Here is a 14,425-nt window from a genome sequence, read left to right as displayed (position 1 = left end):
GGGACAGACATTTATCTTGTGATCCGGGGATGCACAGTACAAGCAGAGATTTTCATTTCGTCTTTTGGCTTTTTCCAGAGTTGATAGCGGTGGGCGTATGGTTCCTACCTCCATAGGAACGGGGTCAACGGCCGGAATCTGAGAGGAAACGGATAATGGCATTCCCATCTTTTCAGCCTTTCTTTCTCGTAGTCTTCTATCTATGGTAATACTGAGTTGTATTAATGCATCCAGGGTTTTTGGCAGATCCGCTCGAGCGAGTTCGTCCTTAACGGCTTCTGATAGGCCAAGCCTAAATTGGGTTTTCAGAGATGCATCATTCCATTCTGAATCAAGGGTCCATCTCTTGAACTCTGCGACAAAGTCTTCTACAGGCCTCCTTCCTTGTTTCAAGGATCTTAACTGAAGATCAGCAGTACTCTGCCTATTGGGGTCATCATATAGGCTAGTGAGCTCTGCCAGGAACAAGGCATAGGAGTTGAGAAGCTGGTCGTTTTTCTCAAAAAGAGAATCTGCCCAGGCTCGAGGATTGCTTAATAGGCAAGAAATAATAGTACAAACCTTAATGTGATCAGTAAGGTAGGTACGAGGTTTTAGCAAATAAAGTAACTCACATGCGTTTTTAAATTCGCGAATTTTTTTGCGATCGCCTGTAAATACCAAAGGGGGATTTATCTTGGGTTCAGGGGACTGAGCAGAGGTAAGTTGTGTCAGTCTAATTACCTGCTGCGACAGAGCCTGATTGTCTTCTTTTAATTCAGCAAGTGCGTGTATTAACGCAGATACTTGCTGTTTTAATTGTGTCACCTGAGTGGTTATTTCTGCTGAATCCATTTTTAGGTTCGTTCAATCTGTAACGCTTCTGCGTTTCTTATATGGTGTGGATTTTCAGCTGCAGAAATAGTTCCACGTCAGTAGTCATGTAAGAGATATGCTGAGATACCATTCCCAACCTCAATGACTCATCATGTGTGGAAGGTCTTATTTCAGCCAGTAAATACACACAATTAGCAAGCTGGTTCCTAGAGTGACTTTATGTATGTGGTAACACAATGATGAAGGTTGAGGGATAGGTTGAGTGGAGGTGGTAGGTGATAGACACTTGAAGGTGAGACAGTAGCAGATGGATGCAGGAAGGTTTAGCAATGTTGTATGATAGCAGATGATAGAATAGCAGGTGGACATACAAAAGAGATCAACCCAGTGCAGAAAAGTAGCAGTAGTCTCAAGAGCTAGCAATCTAGTTTATGCAGATGTGATAAACAGTCTTTACTATGCAGAGCTAGATAGTGTAAGCTTAGTATAAGTTTATAGAGAATTCCCCTGCGGGGTACTTAGCACTATTAGCGATACAGCCGAAGGGTGGTTCAGGAGAGGCGGATGATCCAGTAGCGGGATACAGGGATCAGCGCAGCGAGGTTCCGTCAGCGAAGTAAGCTTGCAAGCATGGAAGCTTCAAGCAAGGTTAGCATCCAGGTAAGGGTGTTTGAACGAACACATGTGAGTGAGAACCGGCGCTTTAAATAGCCATCTAGTCCGGCGCTGGGTGATGACAGCTCCAGTCTTAAAGGTGTATGCGCACCTTTCCAAAAGTAAATGGTGGGGCGCATACACTTGTGGAAAGTGTAATTTAGGGTACCAAAGGTACCGGAACATTACACCAGTCTATATTACACTAAAAGAAGATTTGGCATGTCATAAAGTTCATCTAGCCAGGAATACAGATCGAACGATCCCTTATAATACAAGCGATTTTGACCCCTAACAAGGGTCCACCCTTTCTGGTGAGTGGGGTTCTTGAAGGGGTTCAAGGCACCTGGCACGAGTGATCATCCTAAGCACTTTAATACCTGCACTGAAGCACCTTTGTTATATTTTTTTTTAATTTTTTGGTCACATATTGCACCTCTGTGCACAAGTAATTTGAACTTTCATTTTTTTATTGGAGTTTATTGGACATTTATTAATTAATAGAATATTTTATTCATATTTATGGTCACATTTTGCACTTTATACACTGGATAATTGCACATATTTGATCAACATTACTATATATTTGGTTATTGAAGACATTTATCATTATTATTTTTGCAATCGCTGTGCCCTCTTTTTTCATTGAACTGGCGTATGGTGTTCGGGAGTCCTGGGCGGGGGATGTTGGGGAGCTAGATGACGAAGACTGGTGTGATGCATTGGAGGCCTGCACTCTCGTGTCTCCAAAGCTGTCGGATCGGCTCACGCAAATCTATATTACCCACAGGTCCTATTTCACCCTGGTAAGGATGGCTAGGTTTGACTCCTCTCGCTCCTCCATATGCCTCCGATGTAAGCGCTCTCCAGGTACGTTTGGACACATGCCTTGGCACTGACCAGACGTGCAAGGGTACTGGATGCAGGTTGTCCAGTTCCTGCATGATTGCATGGGCTGCCCGGTTACCTTGGATCCTAAGTTGTGTATTCTAGGGATCTTCCCTGATGAGGATATAGATAAATACACACTTCATTTTCTCTGTGAAACCCTATTCACAGCCAGGAAACTGATAGCCCAAAAGTGGATGCAGTCATCTCCCCCCACCATGTCTTCTTGGTTGACCGCTGTTAATGCCACTCTCCCCTACAAGAAGGTGTTGTATGCTAATAGAAGATGCCCAAGGCGTTATAACAAGATTTAAGACAGATGGCTGGAGGCCCCCTATAGGCTGGTGGCCTTGTGGTGGACTATCCCCGTCGTGCCTCTAGTGCCTTTCCCGCACCCGCAGCACGTGCACGTGTATGTAGCCATTAGCTGCTGTTACGTCTCAAGAGGCCTTGCTGATCCTTCAGCCCACGTGGTATTTCCACATAAATGGCTGCCCTTCTACTTCCTGCCTATACTGACAAGAGCAGGCCATACCGAGCGATCCCATGCCCTCTAGTGGGTGGAGGAGAAACTGCAGCCCAACACTCCTGAGAAGCATGAAGCATAGAGCATAACCACGGCACACTGCCCCCAGTGGCCACAGGAGGAAAGACCAGTCAGGTCTCTCTTTTTTCTTTTTAAAAAGAGATACTGCAAATGCATATTTACCATTCCTGATGCAGGACTCTGATTCATAAACAGAAGTCCAACCTTCACCTATCATGACGGGCTTTGTCATAAAAGACCTTCAGGGACTCATCTCCCTTAATTGGGGGTCCACTCCACTGGACATGTATAGCACCCTGCTGAAAAGCACCTTAGTCAGAACAAACACTGCACAGGATTCCATTACGCCAGTCCAGCGCCATAAGGCTGCATTACAGGCAAACCTTAAGGATTCTTCTCTCCTATTCAACTAGGCTCGGGTACCATCCATTTTAGCTGACAGCTTTTCTCGAATTCTCAGCAAAAAACTGTTCAGGATCTCAGTATGATTCACCAGCACATGTAGCACATCAGTGACCACTACCTTACGGACACTGGCAAAAAAACTGAAGTACTTCCTGTATAGGAGGGTTATATAGGCGAAGACTTCCTGTTTGATTGATCTGCAAGTGTACATTCACCTATAGATGGCGTATAACCGGCTGTGTATCCTGTGATATACGATAAAGAAAGTGGTGCAGCATGTGCCAAATTCTAGACAGGTACATGAATTTGGAGCATGCTGTACTACCTTTAGAACACATGAGAAACATTTTTCCAAATCTGTCTGTGTCAGTTTCTATGAATTCCAGGGACTGACTCGTGGAAGGGATTTCAAACAGTTAAAAATATGTTGCCAAACTTTTTTTTTTTTTATTTCTAAATCCCATTTCCTCCTCATATGCAGAGTGGATCCTTACAGCTTACTTAGAAAACATGAAGGAATAAAAAATATACAAAGCCTCGCACTGTTGTCCCACCTTTCTGCAGCCTGCTCAGCAAGTAGCTCCGCGATCTTATTTTCAAGCTCTGCTTGCTCTTGCTTGAGGCTAAAAAAAAGGAGTATATTTAATTACTAAAATTTACTGACATGGATGCACATTTTTTATTTTATTTTCACATTTTTCCACAATCAGACAAAATACAATTTTATTAAAGTAGAATTTCAGGCTAAAACTATCTAATCTTAAAACTGCTCCAACACCACCTTATAATTCTTATACTAACTACACTGTACACTTAAAATTCTTATACTAACTACACTGTTCAAGATACATATGCTTACCTATTCTTAGACTGCTCTGGCTTGGTCATGGGATTTCCCCTGTGTCAGCCAGTGCCATCTACAGGGGAGATTAGAGAGAGTGCTCCAACAACAACTGGAATCTCAGAGTGGTGATGTCACGGCTAACCATCCATTGCCCCCTCTCCTCTGAAACTGTTGCTAGAGGACACAGGGGAGCCGATCCCCTGGAGAGCAAACCAGAGCAGGCTGAGAATAGGCAAGTATATGCATCTTTCTTCTACAGGGAAGTTAGTATAGCTGTTAGAAGGGGGTAAGAGCAGTTTTAGGATTTGTTTAATTCTGGAATTCTACTTTAAAAAGATCATCTAAAAAAATCTGAAATTCTGCATATCACTTAAAATAAATCTGTCACCAACTTAGTCAAATGAGACAGAGCATATACAGTGCATCCGGAAAATATTCACAGCGCTTCCCTTTTTTCCACATTTTGTTATGTTACAGCCTTATTCCAAAATGGATTAAATTCAATATTTTCCTCAAAATTCTACAAACAATACCCCATAATGACAACACGAAAAAAGTTTGTTTGAAATCTATTAAAATTTATTTAAAATAAAAAATCCCATGTACATTAATGAAGTATTCACAGCCTTTGCCATGACACTCAAAATTGAGCTCAGGTGCATCCTGTTTCCACCGCTCATCCTTGAGATGTTTATATAACTTGATTGGAGTCCACCTGTGGCAAATTCAGTTGATTGGGCATGATTTTGAAAGGCACACATCTGTCTATATAAGGTTCCACAGTTAACAGTGCATGTCAGAGCACAATTTAAGCCATGAAGTCCAAGGAACTAACTTTAGACCTCCGAGACAGGATTGTATTGAGCCACAGATCTGGGGGAAGGGTACAAAAAAATTTCTGCAGCCATGAAGGTCCCAATGAGCACAGTGGCCTCCATCATCCGTAAGTTTGGAACCACCGGGACTCTTCCTAAAGTGGGCTGTCTGGCCAAACTGAGTAATGGCTGTGCACCGACGCTTCCCATCCAACCTGATGGAGCTTGAAAGGTTCTGCAAAGATGAATGGGAGAAACTGACCAAAAATAGGTGTGCCAAGCTTGTAGCATCATACTCAAAAAGACTTGAGGCTGCAAAGTAGTGAGCAAAGGCTGTCAATACTTCTGTAACTGGGATTTTTTTCCTTTATTATTTTTTAAAAATTTGCAAAGATTTCCAACAAACGTCTTTCATGTTGTCATTGTGGGGTAATGTTTGTAGAAATTTGAGGAAAATAATGAATAAGCTATTTTTGAATAAGGCTGTAACATAACATAACATAATGTGGAAAAGGTCAAGCGCTGTAAATACTTTCCGAATGCACTGTATAAAAAATGTAATAAAAATAGGTTACATTCGGTTAAATCAATATGCAAAAAGCTCAATAGATCTAGCTGAAAATATTTGCAACTTAGCTTGGCCCTGCCTCTCTCACCTCACTGTTGGGTAGTTCGCCAACCCATCACATTTAAAGTTGAACTAAAGGCAACATTTTTTTCATTTTGGACAGAGAAAAGTGGGTTATAACCCTGATCAGTTTTTTTTTTTTTTTTTTGCCAACTGTGTCCCATTAGACCACAAAAGGAAGGGATAGGAAATCCCTTTTGTGGAAGATTTCCCCTCTATTAGGGCTCATTTACTGCTTCAACATTGTTTTTTGATGCTTTTGTAATGCTTCAGGTGGTGGTTAAATGATGCTTTGGTGATGCTTTTTTGAAGCTTTAATGAAAGCTTGGCAGATGCCCTGTGTGTGTGTGGATATCTCCTATCTGCAATTTCTCCGAAACAAAGCAAAACTAAAGCTGACTTAAAGCCTCTCAAAAGCTTCAGGTGCTTCAAGCAAGCTTTGTCATAGACTTCTATGGAGGCTCTGAAAATGCTTTGAAGCAGCAATAAAGTGACATGGGGTATACATTTTGAGGCAAAGCAAAATGCAAGGTGTTAACAGGACTGTAAGCTAACCATTTTATTTAGTGACAGGAGATTTGACTGGCATTCAGATAGCTTTAAAAAAGCATGTCCAAAGCCATTTTTTTTGAAGCAAGTGACTGTAAACAAGCCCTTTACTGTTTTGGGGACAATCCAAAATGTGTGATTTTCTTACACTTTCGGTGATCATGGCAAACAGGACAAAAAGAGAGGGTGACTTTCCCTTTGAACGTGGAGTGAAGCTCAGCTTTTACAAAAACAGTCAGGATTTGCATATCATTTCACCATCCCGTATCTACTGATCGTGCTGGGCTAACAAAAAGGAAACTGTAATGGTTTTGGGACAATTTTACCTTCCATTTCTTTTTACAATTTGTTTTCAAATAGAAAGTAAAAGGGAAAAAATAAAAAATATATCTACATACACACACTGTATGTGCATACACACAGTACTATGCAAAAGATTTAGGTACTTGCAAAAAATGTGGCTATACCTTCTCTTGCAGGACTCCCTTTTCTTTTTCACTGAATAGAATTCCTTATGACTTTTACCCTGCTGCTGCATAATGAACTTAAAACTGATTAGATACCTCCCTGATGGTATTACATGATTGATACGTATCTGCCTGCAATATTGGCATTTAGGAGACCATTAATTCTGACTAAATCCCCAACTCTTTTTGCAGAAATGCAGACCCACATCTGAAAGGAACCTCCACCATGCTTCAGACATCCTTGTAGCACACTCTCCAGGTCTTCAGTGAACAATCTGCCTTCGGTTACAAATAAATATTTCATATTTGGACTCATCAGTCCAGAGCATCTACTGCTTTTGTGCACACCAATTCTTGTGTTTTTGTGCATAGATGGTTGCTTGACCTTGTTTTCATGTCAAAAGTATAGCTTGTTAAGTGCACATCTTCCATGCAGGCAACTTCAGATCAGACTTCTCCATACATACAGCTGTACCAGGGTCCTACTGGTTTTTGCCAGGAGTACGTTGATGTTGCCACTGGACATCTTCTAACTGCAAAGAGAAGTCAGCCTAATGTGTCTTTAATGTGCTGCACATCTTCCTTGGCCTAACACTGTGTTTTCAGTCCTTACCAATGGCTAAAGGCCCGTACACACAATACGAAAATCGAAAGCAAAAACGATCTGCTGATTTTCGGATTGTTAGTACAGTGCTTTCAACAGCTGATTACGAATTTTCTGAGGACAAAATCTGGATGTGCAGGCTAAAAAATTTTTATCGTACGTCAACACAACGTCTGATTTTTGTTTAATTAGTAAAATTTTTGTCCGAAAAAAATCGTGAGAGCAAGACTAGGCATGCTCGGAAACTAAAGAACACATACAAAACAATTCAACACATGACATCACTTCTGAAGTTGAATTCTGTCATACGGGAATTTTCATATGAAAGTAACCTCTTCACTTTCAATATGAGACTAGCATGCAACAAAAATCGGACGAAAGATCGTTCGATAATCTGATCGTGTGTATGAGGCTTTAGAGCTGTAGGCAAAGGTAGGAGGATTTACCTCTGCTAGAGGATAACCAGTGGCAGCAGACCCTAGAGCTTATTCCTATTGTCTCCCTTTCACTCTCCCAATGCTTGACACAATAGTTCATTTTACATAGAACTAGAAAACCGATGAAATGGTGCGCTGTTCTAGTGAACATTTAAATGTATATTATAATATGCTCATATCAATATGTGACAAAAAACATGAAAAAAGACTTTCATCAATCGTGCATCGAAGTATCATAAAATATCTATGACATAGTAACCAAAAAGAGTACACATTATTGTAAAAAATATTGACAAAGTGAGAAATACAAAATAAAATAAAATTTCTGCTCCCAAATGAAGCAGTATTATTAAATCAAATTGAGTCAACAAAGTTTTCAGTACATAAAGTGCTCCATAAAAATTTTCAGTGCTAAATAGGTGATTTCTAATATGTAATCCAGCCACCTGGTATCCACTTCTATGTGCAATGCATGCTGACTGCACTAGATAACCATGAATAGGATTGATAAGGATGACAAGCTATTCATTGTTGTCTAGTGCAGGTTTTGCAGAGCTCCAGGTTTTGGCGCAGGTGGGCCCATCATCAGAAGATCGAGAAAATCTTTCTCCAGGGAGAAGGGAGGACAGATGAATCTGCACTGCCCAGAGAGCTGACCAAGCAGATTGAGGCATAGATCCGGTGTCACCGTGACCCATGCCGAGGTAGTGGGTGAGCTGGAGTCGCTCTATCATCTGTATATGCCCCATGTCTTTGACACACTTTAAGGTGGAATACAAGCATTTGAAAATGTGAGTGTATTAGATGAAGCCTTTTTCTTAACCAATACATTTTTAAACGCACTGCACAATGAACCCATCTTGTTTTATTTAAATATGCCCATGAAGTCCATTCACTATGGATAAAGGTGGATCTAAAGGGAAGATAGCTGGATCTCTGTGAGGAGTACTTTGATTATATTGCGAGATACATATGTGTTTAAAGGTGAGCGCACATTGCACATAGGGGTGGATTCCAGATGGCTGGATTACATATTAGAAATCACCTATTCATCACTGAAGATTTTTGTGGAGCACTTTATGCACTGAATACTTTGTGAACTCATTTATTAAGTCTCGGTTCACATATAGGCGATGCAGGAACCCTGAAAATCCACTGTGGGTTCCCGCATCGCACTCAACTCGCAGGCAGTTCACACTGCCATATGCAAATCGCTGGGGGTCTCAATACAAAGGTAATGACACCCCCAGATCAGTTAACATATCACAGTTCAAACTGTCAGTTCAGACATGAATTGGATCACATAGGTGTGAACAGGGCCGCTGATAGGGAGGGGACCACCAGCCCTCTTGTAGAGGGCCCGAGCACACAGGGGGGCCCACACAGAGAGGGGGATTAGTGATGGACAACAAAATACAGAAATCTTCCTCCAGCACCCAAATCTGATCTGTCCCTCTCCCTGCTATCAGCATTTATCTGCTGAGAAAGAGAGAGTCGCCCCTCACTAATCCATCTTCCCTGTGTGGGCCCCCAGCCCTGGGTGTGAACACCGATGCAATCAGATTCTGGTGCAGATCCAAAAAGGGCCCTGTGTGAGTTACTTCTTAATGCAATGCAAATTCAGCCATACAATCTGTATAGCTGAATTTGCATTGCACAGACATTGCATGTAATTTGCAGAGCAGTGGGCTTCAAATCACATGCGATGTCTGTCATCGCATGTATATGAACCGGGACTAATACTGCTTCGTCTTGGGAGCAGAAGTTTTGTTTATTTTTATATTTTATTTTGTATTTCTCACTTTGTCCACATTTTTTACAATGCATGTTTATTCAACAATTTGCACTCTTTTTGGTTACTATGTCACAGATATTTTATGATATTTCGATGCACGATTGATGAAAGTATTTTTTCATGTTTTATGTCACATATTGATATGAGCATTTTGTAATATTCACTAGAACAGCGCACCATTTCATAGGTTTTATAGTTGCATTTTTTTCAAGACTCAGAGAGCTTGATCTAATGGTAGCAGCAGTTCACTAGCACTTATAGTCAAATGTCTTATTTTAGCCAGCCTACTGTAGCAGCTAGCAGCACTTATTTTACATAGAGTTCATTACACGCATCATCAGTTACACTTGGAGCAAGTCGGCCTCACAAAATTGACCACGTTGTGTAGTAAACAGATGCTCTTTTTCATATGGCATGTCGTTGTCCTAAGCTCCACCGATACTGGACTGCGATATTTCAGATACTCAACAGTATATGTTCTGTCTAAGTCACTCTTGATCCTAAACTGACTGTTTTCGGCATTATTCCTGGAAGAAGTTTTACTGGCTGAGTACAACTTGCTTTAGACTAGGGTTCTGTATATTGCCCCTAAACTCATTTTACAAAAATGGCTCTCGCCCTCCCCTCCCACAACTTCACAATGGAGTGAAGTGGTTAATACAAACCTTTGAAGGGAAGCACTAACATACAAACACAGGGGGTGTCCCAAAAAACTAAGCAGGGTCTGGGACCTCTGGTTGTGCTCGGCAGCATGTTAGAGAGCTGGTGTAGTTACAAGGTCCAAATTTCCTGCTCATTGTGACAAATGGGCTGAGTGTTTATAGTTTTTTACCAGTATTAGAATGCACAATGTATCTTTGTTTTTATTCTTTATGTTGTTATGAAGCAACATGTTGTTCATATGCCTATCGTTAAGGCTGTATGGACGCTTTGCTTTTCCTGTCAGAAATGTTTGTAACGTATTTTCAAAAGAAAAATCTTTAATAAAAACTGCCTGATTAAAAAAAAAAAAAGAAAAAAAAAAAAAACAATGGCCTGCTTCTTTGGGGTTCTACAAAACAACCTGGCCAGCACATTTGGGAATTTAAAGATCTTGTTGATGCAATAAAACCATACTGTGCCTTGTTTCCATGCTCAGTTTTGCATTTGTTTAAGACTTGAAATGGTCTTTAGCGACCTCAACTTGTTCCTAGAGCATGGGTTTTCTTCCCCCAGATTCACTCCTTCTGCACAGCTAATTCTATTTGATTTAACCACTTGCCTACTGGGCACTTTTACCCCCTTTCTGCCCAGGCCAATTTTCAGCGCTATCACACTTTGAATGACAATTGCACATTCATGAAAAACTGTACCCTGTACAAGACCAAAAGCTTTGAAGAAAAAAAAAAAAAAAAAATACAAAATTTTCATAGTTATATTTTGCAAACAGGTAATTTTTCTCTTTCACTGATGTGTGCTGATGAGGCTGCACTGAGGAGGAGGCTATTATAGGTGGCACTGATGGCCACTGGAAGGCAGCACTGATAGGTGACACTGATGATGAGGCACTGATGGGCACTGTTGGGACCGATATCCCTTTTAAAAGAAACCTGTTATCGGCTTTCTTTTTCTTTCCTCAGGCTGTCAGCGCGAGGAAAGAAAAGCCAATAACTGGCTTGTGTTTACCTCATGTGATCAGCTGTCATTGGCTGACAGCTGATCACATGGAAAAGGGGCGCTGTGATTGACCCTTAACCCCCATCTGTGATCAGCCAAGGCCGAAGGACTTGACGATCCCAGAGTGCACTGCCCGCGTGGCAGCGCAATTATGGGAGGACATCCATGCACGCTTTCCAAGCAAAGTAAGCCCACGCTGTAGCCATCTTTTGGCTACAGTGTGGGCAGGAAGCGGTTAAAGTTTAACTAAAGGCAGAACCTTTTCTTTAGTTCTAGACAGAGTAGAGAAAGATTAGAACACTTGTCAGGTTTTTACTGCTGTCTGTGCTCATTCACTCTATTTGTGCTGTCTACCATTAGCATTAAAAGTGAAAGTAAAAGAAAAATCACAAAATTTTGGGTTGTCTTCAGAGAAGTAAAGGGGAAATCTTCCAATGGGGACACTAGTTCTGCTGGCCTGGGGGTCCCCAAGGGATTCCCTGAATTTACAGGAATTTCCTCTCACTTACTGTTTTGGCTATGGGACAGGAAGTGAAGGGAAATCTAACCAATGGGGCACAGATGGCAAATAATGAACCAATAGGGGTTGTAATCCTCCCTTACTCTATCTAAAATAAAAAAAGGTATGCCTATGCTATTAATGATTGTATTTTGAGGAAGAAAATCTACTTTTGTTGAAAAAAAAACAATCCCCTCTGGGTGATTAATATACATTACCGGGATTTTAACAAACTTTGTTGCAGATTCCTATCTTTTGTTGCTCTGAACAAATAGCTGACCATTTGTCTATGTCGATGTGCAAATGTGAATGGGAGTGACTTTCATTATCAATCAGATGATGCAATTGCAGGGTTCTAATGAGGAAACTAGCAGGGCCTGGATCCCTTCAGATGTGATTAACCCTCTGGAAGTATCTCACCAAAAATGACATTTTTGTTGCAGAGGATGCCTAAAATCTGACATGTATCTTAGTGCAAACTTCTTGGAAAATCAGTGAGCCAACCACACAAGCAGGAAATGACATTTCTGGAAGGTGTTCTGTACCCCAACTGTGTAAAGAACGCATCCATGTTGCAACATTGCATTCAATTTTACAGAAAGTTACAGAGCATTAAAAAGCAAGGGTAATTTTTTTAATACCATTCAATTACAATATAGTTTATGAAGAAATTGTATATGCTATTTTTTTCTTTGTGATTTCTTTGCCATATTTTGCTGTTTTTGTTTTGGCGTTACCCTTTAAAATGTTACCTTGTTGAATATCAACACCTGTTTGGTATAATTGTTTAATCATGCGGTAGACCAGGGGTCTCAAACTGGTGGCTCTCATGCTGTTGCAGAACTATTGTACAATTCCCATGAGGCATTGCAAGGCTGACAGTTACAAGCATGACTCCCATAGGCTGACTTGTAGTTCCGCAACAGCTGAAGGGCCGCCAGTTTGAGACCCCTGCGCTAGACATTATGCCTGCAATATTCCTTACTGTCTGCAAGTGTACCTGAGAGAATTTTGCCACTTTAAGGCTAGGTTTACACTGCCATGATGCGGCACATCGCATGTGATTCGCACAAGAATCGCACCGCATTCCTGTGCGAATCACATGCGATGTCTAGCTGTGCAATTTGAGCTATTCACTTTGTATGGCTCAAATTACACCACATCCACACCAAAATAGTGCAGGACTCTTTTTTTTTTTCCCCACACCAGAATCGGATCTTATGGGTGTTCACAGCCATGCGATCTGATTTCCGGCAATAGTACTGCGTTTTGCAAGCTGTTTTAGGGTATTGTTAATTTAACGTTAACACCTGCAGTAGATCGCACGAATGCTGTGTGATTCCAATGCGGCGTGGGAAAGGCACAGGATTCGCTGTGTTTTCCGCATCACATATATGTGAACCGACTTTAACCTCCTGCCAGACAAATGACAAGGGGTGGGATTCCTTCTTGTTCTAGGACAATGACATATGACATTGCCGCAGTCTCACCATGCTGGCCCGATTGCGACGTGTCCCCGTGACACGGCGCAACCCCGATCTCGGTAAAGAGCCGATGACGCGGCTCTTTACCCATGTGATCAGCTGTGTCCACACACATGTAAACACAGAAGTGCCATTAATCGGCTTTCCTCGCCTCACACTCTTAACACTGACAGTGTGAGAAGAGCCGATCAGTGGCATCTCCTCACAGGGGAGACCTGTACAGATAATCAGGGCACTGACCATCAGTGCCCTAATTATCTGCGCAGCCTCAGCAGTGCTCATCAGTGATGCAAATCTGTGCCCACCAGTGATGCCAGTCAGTGCTGCCTTTCAGTGCCTGCTCAATGGTGCTGCACACAAATGCCCATCAGTGCCGCCTAGATGTGCTGCCTATCATTGCCATCTCATCAGTGCCCATAAGTGCAGCCTATCAGTGCCCATCAGTGCAGCCTCATCAGCGCACATCAGTGAGGGAGAGAAATTACTTATTTACAACATTTTCTGACAGAAACTAAGGAAAAAAATGTTTTCAAATTTTTCAGTCTCTTCATTTTTTTTTTAGCAAAAAATAAAAAACCCAGCGATGATTAAATACCACCAACAGAAAGCTCTATTTGTGTGAAATGATAACAATTTCATTCTGGGACAGTGTTGCATGACCGCGCAATTGGCATTCAAAGTGTGACAGCGCTGAAAGCTAAAAATTGGCCTGGGCAGGAAGGGGGAAAAAGTGCCCGGTATTGAAGCAGTTAAAAAGGTAGACATAGCAAAAAATGTAGGTTCCTTTTCTGTGTATGCAAGCTGTAGGCTATTAATTGGAAATACACACACACAGTATATAAGAGATTACATCACATCATAAAAGGCATAAAATCTATATTATCAGCACAGAGGAAGATAAATTCTGATGTATGATTATATACCTCTCACTCTTGCTTTGCTGTTTGGAAAGTTCAGTGCTTAGATCTTGTTCTTTCTGAGAAAATTCTCTCCCTTCTTTGTCCACCCTTTTCCTGAACTCTTCCCTCTTAATTGTCAGATCCTGAATAGATTTTATATAATCCTGTAGCAGAATAATGATATCATGAAACAAACATATACATCTATTCTGTAAAGGGCACAGCTAATAATGTGCTCCTAAATCATACATTTTTGTAAGTAACATGTAGGTAAAAAAAAAAACAAACCTGAAAAATGTAGAAGGTATGTACAATCCTATATGATCTTTATCCATATTACCTGATTTAGTGGGAAATAGCCTAGGTGTATATTAAAGAAACACAAGTTCAACATTCCACTTTACTTCCTTCAGGCCCACAAAAAACAATAAAAATATT

General features: G+C 41.2%; 1 protein-coding gene across 1 annotated transcript in view; it reads right to left on the bottom strand.

Annotated features, from left to right (window-relative positions):
• The window catches only part of RNF214 (ring finger protein 214), a gene marked incomplete at its 5' end in the record, with an annotated part of 106,776 nt that extends 92,395 nt beyond the window's left edge, over positions 1-14,381 (bottom strand). The window contains 3 exons of the mRNA XM_082274699.1: positions 3,865-3,933; positions 14,012-14,211; positions 14,328-14,381. Of these exons, the coding sequence (XP_082130825.1) occupies positions 3,865-3,933; positions 14,012-14,211; positions 14,328-14,381 (323 nt within the window). The remainder of the gene's footprint in view (positions 1-3,864; positions 3,934-14,011; positions 14,212-14,327) is intronic.
• Between the last annotated feature and the right edge of the window lie 44 nt (positions 14,382-14,425).

Source organism: Pelophylax lessonae, assembly GCF_965119305.1.
Source record: "Pelophylax lessonae genome assembly, chromosome: 12".
In the NCBI taxonomy this organism is placed as follows: Eukaryota; Metazoa; Chordata; class Amphibia; order Anura; family Ranidae; genus Pelophylax; species Pelophylax lessonae.
The sequence above is the reverse complement of the archived record's forward strand: the minus strand, read 5'-3'. Positions and strand labels throughout refer to the sequence as shown.